General features: G+C 42.8%; 1 protein-coding gene across 1 annotated transcript in view; it reads right to left on the bottom strand.

Moving 5' to 3' along the window:
* Positions 1-13,978, bottom strand: part of ELP1 (elongator acetyltransferase complex subunit 1) — a 162,852-nt gene that overhangs the window by 88,239 nt on the left and 60,635 nt on the right. The window contains exons 10-13 of the mRNA XM_077272515.1: positions 12,575-12,665; positions 9,496-9,726; positions 8,614-8,784; positions 8,431-8,524 (exon numbers count right to left, since the gene is read on the bottom strand). Coding sequence (XP_077128630.1) covers positions 8,431-8,524; positions 8,614-8,784; positions 9,496-9,726; positions 12,575-12,665 — 587 coding nt within the window. The remainder of the gene's footprint in view (positions 1-8,430; positions 8,525-8,613; positions 8,785-9,495; positions 9,727-12,574; positions 12,666-13,978) is intronic.

Below are 13,978 nucleotides of genomic sequence, written 5' to 3'. Positions count from 1 at the left end.
TTATCCTCCAAAAAAGAGATGAAGAAAGTAAAGGAGTCGGTACATTCCCACTCGGTCCGATCCTCATCTGAAAATGCTGATTCGGATGATTCAAATTCCCCCCTTTTCTCTTCCGAGGAAGAGTCGGGCCGACATTGCTTCCCACTAGAAGAAGTGGATTCTTTAGTGAGAGCAGTTAGGGCTACTATGGGGGTGGAGGAACCCAAACCCGACAAAACGGCCCAAGATGTAATGTTTGGAGGTCTGGGACAAAAAAAAGAGAAGAACTTTTCCCCTAAATCCTAATGTCCAGACATTAATTAAAAAAGAATGGGAGAAACCGGATAGAAGAAATTCCTCGGTACCCTCCCTTAAAAGAAAATATCCCTTCGAGGATGAGGCTTCCTCTTTCTGGGATAAGGCACCAAAACTAGACGTGGCAGTAGCCAAAGCCTCGAAAAAATTCGTGCTGCCGTTCGAGGACATGGGTACCCTCAAAGACCCGTTAGATAAAAAAGCGGATACCTTCCTCAAGGGAGCATGGGAATCGGCTGGGGGTAGCCTGAGACCTGCAGTTGCAGCTACTTGCACCTCCAGATCCCTAATGGTGTGGATCGACCAGCTGGAAAGTCAGATTAAAGACGGGTTACCCAGAAATAAATTGCTGGATTCATTCCCTGCAATGAGAGCAGCAGCAGCGTTCCTAGCGGACTCCGTACGCCTAACATCTAAGGCCGCAGCTCTTTCCAACGCAGCCAGAAGAACCTTGTGGCTCAAGAGTTGGCCGGGAGATCTACAAACGAAGTTGAAATTATGTTCTATCCCATGTGAGGGAAATTTTTTATTCGGAGAAACCCTGGATGACATCCTCCAGAAAGCGGGAGACAAGAAAAAGGGGTTTCCAAATCTGGGTCCGGCTCCATTTAAAACAATCCTTTCGGAGCCGCAGATTTTTTCGCCGTAGACCCCCCAGGGAGCAGAATAAGTGGGAAGACGGAAGGAGAAGGGATAAGGGTTACCTCCTTGGCAACACCTCCCGTGATAAAAAGCTCTCCAAATGACACTTACCCTTCGGTGGGAGGAAGGCTAACATCATTCCTTCCCGCCTGGAGGAAAATTTCCAACAACATCTGGATTCTAAATATCATACAGTTTGGTCTAAAAATAGATTTTGTCTCTTTCCCTCCCTGGAATTATGTACTAACAAAAACAAGATCCTCAGCAGCAGAACAAGCTGCATTAGAGGAAGAAATTATTTCCCTTCTGCAAAAATCGGTGATTCGGGAAATATCTCCTCAGGAAATAGGGGAAGGTTTTTTCTCCCCTCTATTTTTAGTACCAAAGCCCGACGGGTCCTTTCGGACGATCATAAATCTAAAAAACTTAAACAGATACGTCGTAAATTACAAATTCAAAATGGAGACAATAAGGTCCACTATAAAGATTCTTTTTCCGAACTGCTACATGGTTGTAATAGACCTAACCGACGCATACTACCATGTGCCCATCCACGATCAATCCCAAAAATTCCTCAAGATGGCAGTCTCCATAAAAGGTCAAATAAGGTTTTTTCAATACAAGGCTCTTCCGTTTGGGATTTCAATAGCTCCTCATATATTTACGAAAATAATAGCGGAAATGATGGCCCACGTGAGGAAACAAAATATACTAATAATCCCTTACCTGGACGATTTTCTTATCGCAAGCAACTCAGCGCAAAGTTGCAGGGAAAAGAGAGACCAAGTGATGACCATCCTGACGGACTTGGGATGGCTTATAAATGTAAAAAAAAAATCAAAATTGGAACCCTGTCAAGTACAGGAGTTCCTAGGACTGACATTAGACTCTCGGGTCCAAGAATGCCGACTCCCGAGCCCCAAAAAAGACAACATATTATCTATGATAGCGCGAACATTACACAATCCCTCAATGACTCTAAGGAGAGCAATGTCGCTTCTAGGCTCTCTGTCCTCATGTCTACCAGCGATACCCTTCGCACAATTTCACACAAGAGAGCTTCAATGGCACATACTACAATGGCAGTTGTCACTAAAAAACAAATTGGAAAGCCGGGTCATCCTAGATTCATCAGTTAGGCTACGTTCACATTTGCGTTGTGCGCCGCAGCGTCGGCGCCGCAGCGCACAACGCAAACAAAAACGCGGCAAAACGCACGCTAAAACGCTGCGTTTTGCGCCGCATGCGTCCTTTTTGGCCGAAAGTTGGACGCAAAAAAAATGCAACTTGAAGCGTTTCTTGCGTCCAACGCTTGCGGCCATGCGGCGCAAAACGCAGCACAACGCATGTCCATGCGCACCCATGTTAAATATAGGGGCGCATGACGCATGCGGCGCCGCTGCGGCGCCCGACGCTGCGGCGCTGACCGCAAATGTGAACGTAGCCTTATTCATTCCCTTCTTTGGTGGGGAAAAGACCAAAACCTGTCAAAGGGAGTCCCTTGGGTACCAAACATCTCTCGGAAAATAACTACCGATGCGAGCCCCAGAGGGTGGGGGGCCCACCTGGGGGACAAAGTAGCTCAGGGAAATTGGTCAGATCAAAAACTGTTAGCATCCTCAAACCAAAAAGAACTTTGGGCGGTATATCATGCTCTTCTATATTTCCTAGCCGACATTCAGGGACACCATGTCCGAATTCTTTCAGACAACAAAGTGACTGTAGCCTATATAAACCACCAGGGGGGAACAAGGTCTCGTTCACTGATGAGTTCTTCAGCCAAAATTATCAAACTGGCGGAAGAAAACTTACTATCCCTCTCGGCACTACACATCCAGGGTTCAAACAACGAAAGGGCAGATTACCTGAGCCGGACTCAGTTGAAACAAGGCGAGTGGTCCCTAAACCAATCCATCTACAATCAGATCACAAAAATGTGGGGGACACCAACAATAGACCTGTTCGCCAATTGCAAAAACAAAAAAGTAGGCAAATTTTGTTCTCTAAGCCCAGAAGGGAATCCCCAGGCTCTGGATGCCTTTCTGATTCCATGGACACACAAACTGGCATACGCTTTTCCGCCAACCATTCTGATTCCGGCAGTCATTCGGAAAGTCAGAGAGGACAAAACAAAAATGATTCTGATTGCCCCATTCTGGCCAAAAAGGGCATGTTTTCCTGGCTAAGGATGCTATCGATATCAGACCCGTGGGTTCTACCGGATATGCCAGACCTTCTACATCAAGGTCCAATCTTCCACCCACAGGAGTCGAACCTCCATTTGACAGCCTGGTTTTTGAACGGGGACTATTAAGAGAAAAGGGTTTCTCGGATAACTTAGTGGCTACGCTGTTAAAAAGTAGAAAACCCATCACTACTAAAATATATGGGAAAACATGGAGAAAATTCCTATCTGTCTCCAAGGTAAAGATCCAGGACGGGCCTTCAATTCCTAAAATCCTTGAGTTCCCACAAAAAGGTCTGGAGCAGGGGTTGGCAGTCAGTACTCTTAAGGTGCAAATAGCAGCTTTAGGAGCTCTATATAACCAAAACATTGCAGCTAACCCATGGATAATAAGATTTATCAAGGCGGTTACAAGATCAAAACCCTTAGTTATTCAAAAGATACCCTCATGGGACCTAAATTTAGTCCTTTCAGCATTAACGGGCCCTCCATTTGAACCTATACAAACGATTCCCATAAAAACATTATCACTTAAAACTATTCTCTTAGTAGCATTACCATCTGCGCGCAGAATAAGTGACATTCAAGCCCTCTCCTCTAATCCACCTTTCACTAAAATATTGGATGATAGAGTCACTCTTAGACCCGACCCAGCCTATTTGCCAAAAATGGCATCAAAATTTCATAGGTCACAAGAAGTATCCCTGCAATCCTTCTGTCCAAACCCGAAAAACGAGAAAGAGCTAAACTTCCATAATTTAGATGTTAAAAGATGCCTAGTCCAATACTTAGATTCCACCAGGGAGTATAGGAAGGAAGGCTCTTTGTTTGTCTGTTTTCAGGGTCCCAGAAAAGGATTCCGGGCATCCAAGGGTACTTTAGCCAGATGGATTAAGGAGGCAATAGCCTTGGCATATTCATCTTCAGGGAATACAATCCCGGATGGCATAAAAGCGCATTCCACAAGAGCAGTAGCTACCTCATGGGCTGAGAGGTCAGAGGTATCAATAGAGCAAATCTGTAAGGCGGCCACCTGGTCATCACCATCAACCTTTTTTAGGCACTATAGACTAAATCTAGCCTCTGTATCTGACTTAACCTTCGGACGAAGGGTCCTTGAGGCGGTGGTCCCTCCCTAAGCTTAATCTCTGCAATTCTCTCCGTAGTGCTGTCATGGGAGACCGAGAAAGTCATAGTTACTCACCGTTAACGGTGTTTCTCGGAGCCCATGACAGCACCCGCTTATTCCCTCCCATCACGAGTGCGGTGAGCACCTTTTTAAATATAATTTATATGATGTATATACTATAGGTTTAGGCACGGGGTTCCTCTTTTAAGAAATGTTATAATATAATGTTCTCTCTGTTGTAACTAACCTGGAGGTCCTCTGATGCTCTGTAAACCAACTGATGCGAGGGAGAGGTACCGCGCTTTTATTTGTAGGTTTCCTGTCCCTGAAGGGCGGATCCCCTCTCTCCGTAGTGCTGTCATGGGCTCCGAGAAACACCGTTAACGGTGAGTAACTATGACCTTTTTTTGCATATTCCACACTACTAATGTTAATAGTGTGTATGTGCAAAATTTGGGCGCTGTAGCTTGTAAAATAAAGGGTTAAATGGCGGAAAAAATTGGCGTGGGCTCCCGCGCAATTTTCTCCGCCAGAGCGGTAAAGCCAGTGAATGAGGGCAGATATTAATAGCCTAGAGAGGGTCAATGGTTATTGCCCCCCCCCCCTGGCTAAAAACATCTGCCCCCAGCCACCCCAGAAAAGGACCATCGTCCTGAAACAAAGTTAAAAAAACAAACAACAATATTCCATACCTTCCGTCGTTATGTCCCACGATGTAAATCCATCTGAAGGGGTAGAGGGCGCCTCACCGCAACTCAAGGTAACTACAGATCACCCTGCTTTCCATTCAGTACCCGGGGTTTTACAGGCACGAGCGAGTGCATTAGCACAGCTCCTGGCTGTAAAATGATTTAACCCCTTCAGATGGATTTACATCGTGGGACATAACGACGGAAGGTATGGAATATTGTTGTTTGTTTTTTTTAACTTTGTTTCAGGACGATGGTCTTCAGGTGGATTAAGAGTCTAATAAAATATTACAACAACAAGTGTCTTTATTTCATTAAAATACTTTGCAATAATGTGTTTGTGTGTGTGTGTTATTAACTATTTCGTACTATTGGATTAATAATGGATAGGTGTCATAATTGACGCCTCTCCATTATTAACCTGGCTTAATGTCACCTTACAATAGCAAGGTGACATTAACCCTTCATTACCCCATATCCCACCGCTACACGGGAGTGGGAAGAGAGTGGCCAAGTGCCAGAATAGGCGCATCTTACAGATGTGCCTTTTCTGGGGTGGCTGGGGGCAGATGTTTGTAGCCAGGGGGGGTCCTATAACCATGGACCCTCTCTAGGCTATTAATATCTGCCCTCAGTCACTGGCTTTACCACTCTGGCGGAGAATATTGCGCGGGAGCCCACGCCAATTTTTTCCGCAATTTAACCCTTTATTTTAAAAGCTACAGCAGCCAAATTTTGCACATACACACTACTAATATTAGTAGTGTGGAATATGAAAAAAAAAAGGGATATGAGATGGTTTACTGTATGTAAACCATGTCTCATATCATGTCGGGTTTGGGAAGGAGAAATGAAAAGCCGGCAATTGAATTACCGGCTTTTCACTAACACCGCTGCATATTTCTCGCAAGTCACACTGCTGGTCCGTGTGGAATCCGTATTTTTCTCACCCCCATAGACTTTCATTGGCGATTTTTTTGCGCAATACGGTGACAAACGCAGCATGCTGCGATTTTCTACGGCCGTACAAGACCGTATAATACGGATCAGTAAAATACGGCTGATAGGAGCTGGGACATAGGGAATCATTGGGCCGTGTGTTATGCGTATTTTACGGTGTATTTTCTGCGCTCATACGTCCGTAAAACTCGCCAGTGTGACGCAGGCTTTATAGATGCGATCATGCTGCAGCAGAGGCACCGGAGTCTGCCTGCTAAATGTGAATTTTTGTTTTTCAATACATATTATATTACATTCAGTATGTAAAATAGGGGGCAGGTCAGTGAGGGATCAGTGACCTGTCAGAAGTCATACAGATGAATATGTAAGCAGAGCACTACATGAAGCCCCCACAGGCCACCCCGGAGCACGAGCATATCATTAGCTGAAAACTACAATACAGATTAAACAACAACTACAAGATGGATTTCATCACCAGGTATCATTTTAATCAGTATAACAGCGGCGACCTAACAGTGTCTGTAGGTTAGTGACTAGTGATGAGCGAATATACTCGTTACTCGAGATTTCCCGAGCACACTCAAGGGTCCTCTGAGTATTTAGCATTCGGAGATTTAGTTTTCTTCGCGGCAGCAAAAAGAATTACATCTATTAGCCAGCTTGAATACATGTGGGGGTTGCCTGGTTGCTAGGGAATCCCCACATGTACTTATGCTGGCTAACAGATGTAAATCATTCCGCTTACAATATGATACCCCCCATAGTACATTTTACTTGTGATGAGCGAATATACTCGTTACTCGAGATTTCCTGAGCACGCTCGGGGGTCTCCGAGTATTTTTTAGTGCTCGGAGATTTAGTTTTCTTGCCGCAGCTGAATGATTTCCATCTGTTAGCCAGCATAAGTACATGTGGGGATTCCTTAGCAACCGGGCAACCCCCACATGTACTTATGCTGTCTAACAGATGGAAATCATTCAGCTGCGGCAAGAAAAACTAAATCTCCGAGCACTAAAAAATACTCGGAGGACCCCTGAGCTTGCTCGAGAAATCTCGAGTAGCAAGTATATTTGCTCATCACTATTACTGACAGGTTCCCTTTAAGGATGCAGCTGGAACTGACATGGAGAACATTTTATTGCATCCTTGGAGAACTCCTAAGGGTATGTGCACACGTTTAATATTTACAGCATATTTTTCTGCTACAAATACTGGAATGTTGGCATGAAAAATGTTGCGGAAAATATGAACGTTTTTTAAGTGTTTACCCCCATTCATTTGAATGGGTGAAAAAAGCTGCAAAACCACTGAAAGAACTGACATGTTGCAGATTTGAAGAATCGCTTTGAAGGTACTAATACACAGGAAGAAAATAAGCAGTATATTCTTGAGATTTCAGAAATCTTTACTTTGTTGGTACTGAAAAACATTGTCAGGGGGTTTTTCGCTGTAGAAATGCAACATGTGAACAAGCCCTTAGGTTAGTGAAGCAGTACAGCATCATCAATGTTTAAAGGGAATCTGTCAGCAGGACTGTGCTCAGTAATCTACACAGAGTGACAGGTCGGCGCCGTTATACTGATTAAAATGATACCTTGGCTGATGAAATCCGTCTTGTGGTTGTTTAATCTTTATTTTCAGTTTTCAGTTAATGAGATTCTCGTGCTCCGGGGTGGCCTGTGGGGGGAGGGTGTCTTCATGTGGTGCTCTGCTTAGGTGTTCATGTGTATGGCTTCTAACAGGTATGATCCCTCAGTGACCTGACCCCTATTTTACATAGTGAATATAATATGTACTGAGAGAAAAAAAAACAAAATCACACTCCGCAGGCAGGCGCCGGTGCTACAGCATGATCGCATCTATAATATGCATTAAATTGTTTTATTTACATTTATTCTGAAAAATAAAATCTTTCTCAAAATGGTCTGGCCACACCTGCGCAATAGCATCTATCAGTGATCTGATAGATGCTACTGCACAGGCGCCACCATCTTAGTGGAGACAATTTTTTTTCTCCTCTAACAAAATTGCGCCAGCGGCGCCTGGGCAGTAGCATCTATCGGATTGCTGATAGATGCTACTGCACAGGCACGGCTGGTGCCATTTTAAGAAAAAAAATGTTTTTCAGAATAAATGTATATGACTAAATAAAACAATTTAATGCATATTTATACATGTGATCATGCTGCCTGCCAGCTGAATGTGATTTTTTTTTCTTTTTTTCAATACATATTATATTCAGTATATAAACTAGAGGGCAGGTCAGTGAGGGATCAGTGGCCTGTCAGCAGTCTGCATTATGAATACCTAATCAGAGCACCACATGAAGACCCCTGCACAGACCACCCCGGAGCACGAGCTATCATTAACTGAAAATAAAGATTAAACAACAACCACAAGACGGATTTCATCACCCAGGTACCATTTTAATCAGTATAACGGTGATGACTTGACACTGTCTGTAGGTTACTGTGCACAATCCTGCTGGCAGGTTCCCTTTAATACACAAGTAATTAACTCTAAAACATTACCTGTATTGCTTTTCTAGTACTGCCATTTTAGTGTTTAGCTTATGCCCACTTCCCGGTACTGCTTTTACATTACAATCCTTAACTATGTCAATTCCTGCAGAACAAAAGAACACAAACTTACAGATCTATACATTGTATCTAACAAACATGTAACTCAATTTGAAAAAAGAATTCTTTACAGACCATATCTGCAGATGTACAGGGAATTGTCAGCATCAAGCACGGCAAAGTCACTGCACTTGTCAGGATCTGGGTGGAAAGCAACTTCATTCACAACATGCGGGAAATGCATGTGAAATGTACACATTGGAGGAGGAACCACAGACTGACCAAAGGATGTCACCAAAACGTTATCTATACAGAAAAAAAAAGATAAAATATGCTGGCGAATGTCTACTACACTCACTGAAAAATAATCATTCCCAATAAATTTACCATATAAACAAATTAACCATATTAGACACTCACAAACTACAAAATCAACCTAGAGTGTAATATACTACAGAATTAATTCCATATTGTTAGGGGTTATCCACTACTAGAACAACCTCTTTTGAATTCCTGTGTTTTCCCCCCAGTAAAAGAATAACATTTATACTCACCTCCGGTGACGGCATGGTTTCAGCAGTGTTAGCATTGAATGTCTCACGATCCATGCACTAATCAGTGCTGGCTTCACTCTCCTGTCCTGCATACGAAATTGACATCTGAAGAAGCAGTTCTCATGTCCTCCAGATATCTTCATAGAATCATAGAATGTTAGAGTTGGAAGGGACCTCAAGGATCATTGTATCCAACCCCCCGCTCAATCTTGATTTGTCCGAAGGCTGGGATAGTGAAGCTAGCGCTGATGGGCAGCAGGGATCCATTGACAATGTCACGCAATCCCCAGGAAAGCTAATTCCGACATCATAGCAATGGCATCGGCACTGGACGGGAGTATAAGCATTACTATTTTAGTGTGGGAAACCTAGACATACCTCCGAACAGTGGACAGCCCCTTGAAAAACCAAATAGTGAAAGTTTAATTAAAAAGAGACAAATAAAATTCTTAAACATTCTTACCACCATCAATGACAGCCACATCAGTCCGCCCTCCAGATCCCTGCCCACCACTGCGGTCTGTACACCAGGTCCAGTCATAACAGAGGTACTGCCATCCACAGCACACAACATGCAGTCTGTATGAGATCTCAGGGTCCCATGCTACAGAGACAACGCTCCTGTTTTCTTCACTCCCAAAATGTAAGCTTTGCTTTAGGTACCAGTGATAATTTCCAACCACCCAGAGTTGCACTAAAAAGAAATGTATAACAAACAAACTAAAATAAAACAATCGACAAGTCTAGGTCACAAGAACAGAATAAAGGCAAAACATGTCCTTGCCCCTGCTCAGCATTGTACTTCTTTTCTTTGGATTTCTTTTCAGAAATGCAGAAAACTGTGGCAGACATCACGTTTATGCACGCCATAAAAAATGGACACCGCCGGATCATAGGCAGCGTCCACAGTGCCTCCATCTGCCTCATTATAGGGAATCTTCTGCCGGGGGTTTCATCTGAATCATGTATTTCAGAGATTTACAGGGACATCCCGGTGTAAGCGCTCAGTGCAGAGCGCAGGATAAATGTTGACCGAGCCTTCCGGCGAACTTTGCGGGGCAAAATGAACAAATTAACAGCAGCTGAAGAATTGATTTATTTTTTACTTCGATCCTTGTGCGATATAAGCGATTAGACAACTTCATTCTTCGGGTCGGTGCGATTGCAGCGACACCAGATTTATATAACTTTTGCATATTTTAAGAGCTATAATTTTTACATATTTCTTCTGACCGTCATGTTTTTGCAGGACAAGTTTGTTCTGCCTTCTAGGTTTCCATCTCAAACATTGTAAAATGTAATATGGTTATTCGGTATTAGATATGGAAGTATAGAAGATGACAATGGATAATTTAAAATAAAAACACTTTAACCCCTTCAAAACAGGCTAATTTTGAACTTTGTTTTTGTTCCTCCAATAGTTAAGAACTTTATTTTTCCATTAGGATAACCTTATTAGAACTTTTTTTTTTTATTTGCAGGATGAGTTGTAGTTTTAAATTGAACCATTCACTAACATATACTGTACTGAAAATGGGGAAAAGTTTTTTCAAGGTGAGTGAAATTGTGAAAAAAAAACCCAAAAAAACCCCACAATTCTGCCTTTCTTTTTACGATGTTCATTATGTGGTAAGAAAGATCTGGCAACATGATTCATCAGGTCTCCATGCTTATGATGGTAACAAACTTGCACATTTTTTTTTTAACATATTTTAGTAGTTTTAAAACAAAAAGAGGGGGGAGGTTCAGTGACCGAAAAACGGCAATTCTGGGATTATGACTTTTTTTTTTTCTCTTTACAAGGTGGTAACCATAAAGATTTAAAAAGATTAGAGGGTATATCACGGACTTTACACAAAACAAAAAATGTGCCTAAAGGCCCCGTCTCACATAGCGAGATCGCTAGCGAGATTGCTGCTGAGTCACAAGTTTTGTGACGCAACAGCGACCTCCATAGCGATCTCGCTATGTGTGACACGTACCAGCGATCAGGCCCCTGCTGTGAGATCGCTGGTCGTGTCGGAATGGCCTGGACCTTTTTTTGGTCGTTGAGGCCCCGCTGATATCGCTGAATCGGTGTGTGTGACACCGATCCAGCGATGTCTTCACTGGTAACCAGGGTAAACATCGGGTTACTAAGCGCAGGGCCGCGCTTAGTAACCCGATGTTTACCCTGGTTACCAGTGTAAATGTAAAAAAAAAACAAACAGTACATACTCACCATCTGATGTCCGTCAGGTCCCTTGCCGTCTGCTTCCTGCTCTCACTGACTGCCGGCCGTACAGTGAGAAGTGAGAGCACAGCAGTGACGTCACCACTGCGCTCTGCTCTCACTGTACGGCGGCTCAGTCAGAGCAGGAAGCAGACGCCAAGGGACCTGGACACCGAAAGGCGAGTATGTACTGTTTGGTTTTTTTGGTAACCAGGGTAAACATCGGGTTACTAAGCGCGGCCCTGCGCTTAGTAACCCGATGTTTACCCTGGTTACCCGGGTGCTGCAGGGGGACTTCGGCATCGTTGAAGACAGTTTCAACGATGCCGAAGTCGTTCCCCTGATCGTTGGTCGCTGGAGAGAGCTGTCTGTGTGACAGCTCCCCAGCGACCACACAGCGACTTACCAACGATCACGGCCAGGTCGTATCGCTGGTCGTGATCGTTGGTAAATCGCTTAGTGAGACGGGGCCTTAAGTGCTCGGCGCCTTTCTCCCCCAGGTACAGAGCGGTCAGACTGATCCTGCCGGGGATTCTCAAGATTTTTCTGATGCAACAGGACTTCCGAGGTCATTCTGACTAACAGCCGGATCGATCAGTTTGACAGCTGGATCCCCTACCAGAATAACCTCAGAAGTCCTGCCCTGTCGTTAGAGCATGACATGATGTCAGCAGAGGCGTCTGAATCCCCAGCAGGATGTGCCGGAGAAGAACGGTGCCGCGCACAACAGGCAGGTAAGCTGCAATTACCTGCCTATTAGTGCTTAGATACATTTTTTGTTTTTTCTGTAAAGTCCAGTATACCCCCTTTTATTTTATATTTTCATATATTTTGAATGTTTATCTTGGGTGGATTCAAGCTTTACATTTTTTTTATTTTTAAAAACATTTAATTTATTTTTACTTTACTTTTTTCTCAGTCCCCTTAGGCAGCTTGAACCTACGATCATTTTATTGCTTGTTCTATGTACTGCATTGGTACGATCTGCTATAAGGCCCATGACGGGTCTTCATGGGAATACATTTCTATTACTAAGATAGGAGATGCCAGTTGCCACTGACGAGATTCTAGGTAGATCGGAGGGGGAGGAAGCTCTGTCTCTAGCTCCTCCTGCCATCTACATAGAATTGTATCCATAATCTCTGTCTTCACTGAATACAGATTTTACCTAAGAATTTTGATAATGACTGATCAGTTCTGGCAGAGAAAGAAGCAGATTTCTATGATAAGATATATTACAAAGTGGCTTAATTTCCTGAGTACTATTGATGCAAGACACAAAAATTAAAACGACGGTTACACTTTAAGCAATTCTTTTCTTTGCATTTACCATAAGTATTGGGTTTTGAACCATCCTTCTCAATATCCTGAAGCCAAGCAGCTAAAACTGTGGAATCTGAGTTCCACAAGAGTTCTTTCACCTGTTCCAAAGACAATATATATAGGCAAACATTTATTGTTCGGTTTTTTATCCAATAAGGTGTAGCAAAACTAAAAGTCCATTCATCCATAATCTAATAGTCAATATGCCCATCATTACCAAAAGTGTGCTTGACCCAATTCCCTTTGATTATGGGTAGAACACATGACATCAGTTTTCAGATAGACAAGACTACACCAATAAGTGACCATTATATCTACAGTTACAAGACATGTTGGTAGTGGCACATGTATTGCTCAGTCTTTCCTTTGGTTTCACAGTCCCGTACTTAACAGTGCCCATGCCAGTGTCAGCCACACTGCTCCTAAAATTATGTCAGACCTTGGCAACCTGGAAGGTGTACTGAAATAAATTCATTAAACGTGCAATAAAAAGTATGACTGGTGTTATCTGACCATTAGGAACCCACTATTGTGAGATTCATTAGCCATATTGCCAATATTGAACGCCTTCACCCCAGGACCATTTTTGCTTTTTCCTCTGCTTCTTCCAAGACCACATTTTTTTCATTTCTGTCAATACAGCCGTATGAGAGAATATTTTTGGGTGGGAATGAGTTGAACTTTTGAATGGCACCATTGATTTTACCATATAGTGAACTGGAAAAACGGGAAAAAAAAATTAGTGGGGTGAAATTGCAAAAACAGTGCAATTCCACAATTGTTTTTTTTTTTTAAATTTTACCATATTCACTATATGGTAAAACTGTCCTAATTCCCCTGGTCAGTACGAGTACGCAGGTACCAAACATATATAGTTTATTCTTTATTTAAGTGGTGAAACAAATTCCCAAATTTGTATGAAAAAAAAAAGTTTTTGCTTTTGCAGCGTTGCCATTTTCCAAGACTCTTATTTTTCAGGACCTTGGGCTGACTGGGCTTATTTTTTGTGAGATGACATTTTGGGTTAGTGTTGCGTCGACCAATAAAATAGAATTGTGGCGTTTCGATTTTTTTCTCATTAGACTGCTCACAGATCGGAATAATTTATTTTATATTTTGATAGATCGAACAATACTGAATGCAGCAATATCAAATATTTGTATTTATTTATTTTTAATGGGGTAAAAGCAGGGTGATTTGGACTTGTGTTTCATACTCTTATTTCATATTTTTTTCCACAGAGCAGGATTGAACAGGTTAAAAGCCGCGGGCGGACACGGATGCGGGCTCAGGGTGGCGAGGATATAACAGCACAATATGGCTTCCATTATGAACAGATATCACAGCACCGATGATTACAGTGTATTAGCTATGTCATATTCATACCTTCCTGCCCCCGATCATTTATTTG

The sequence above is a fragment of the Ranitomeya variabilis genome, chromosome 1 (assembly GCF_051348905.1).
Source record: "Ranitomeya variabilis isolate aRanVar5 chromosome 1, aRanVar5.hap1, whole genome shotgun sequence".
In the NCBI taxonomy this organism is placed as follows: Eukaryota; Metazoa; Chordata; class Amphibia; order Anura; family Dendrobatidae; genus Ranitomeya; species Ranitomeya variabilis.
The sequence above is the reverse complement of the archived record's forward strand: the minus strand, read 5'-3'. Positions and strand labels throughout refer to the sequence as shown.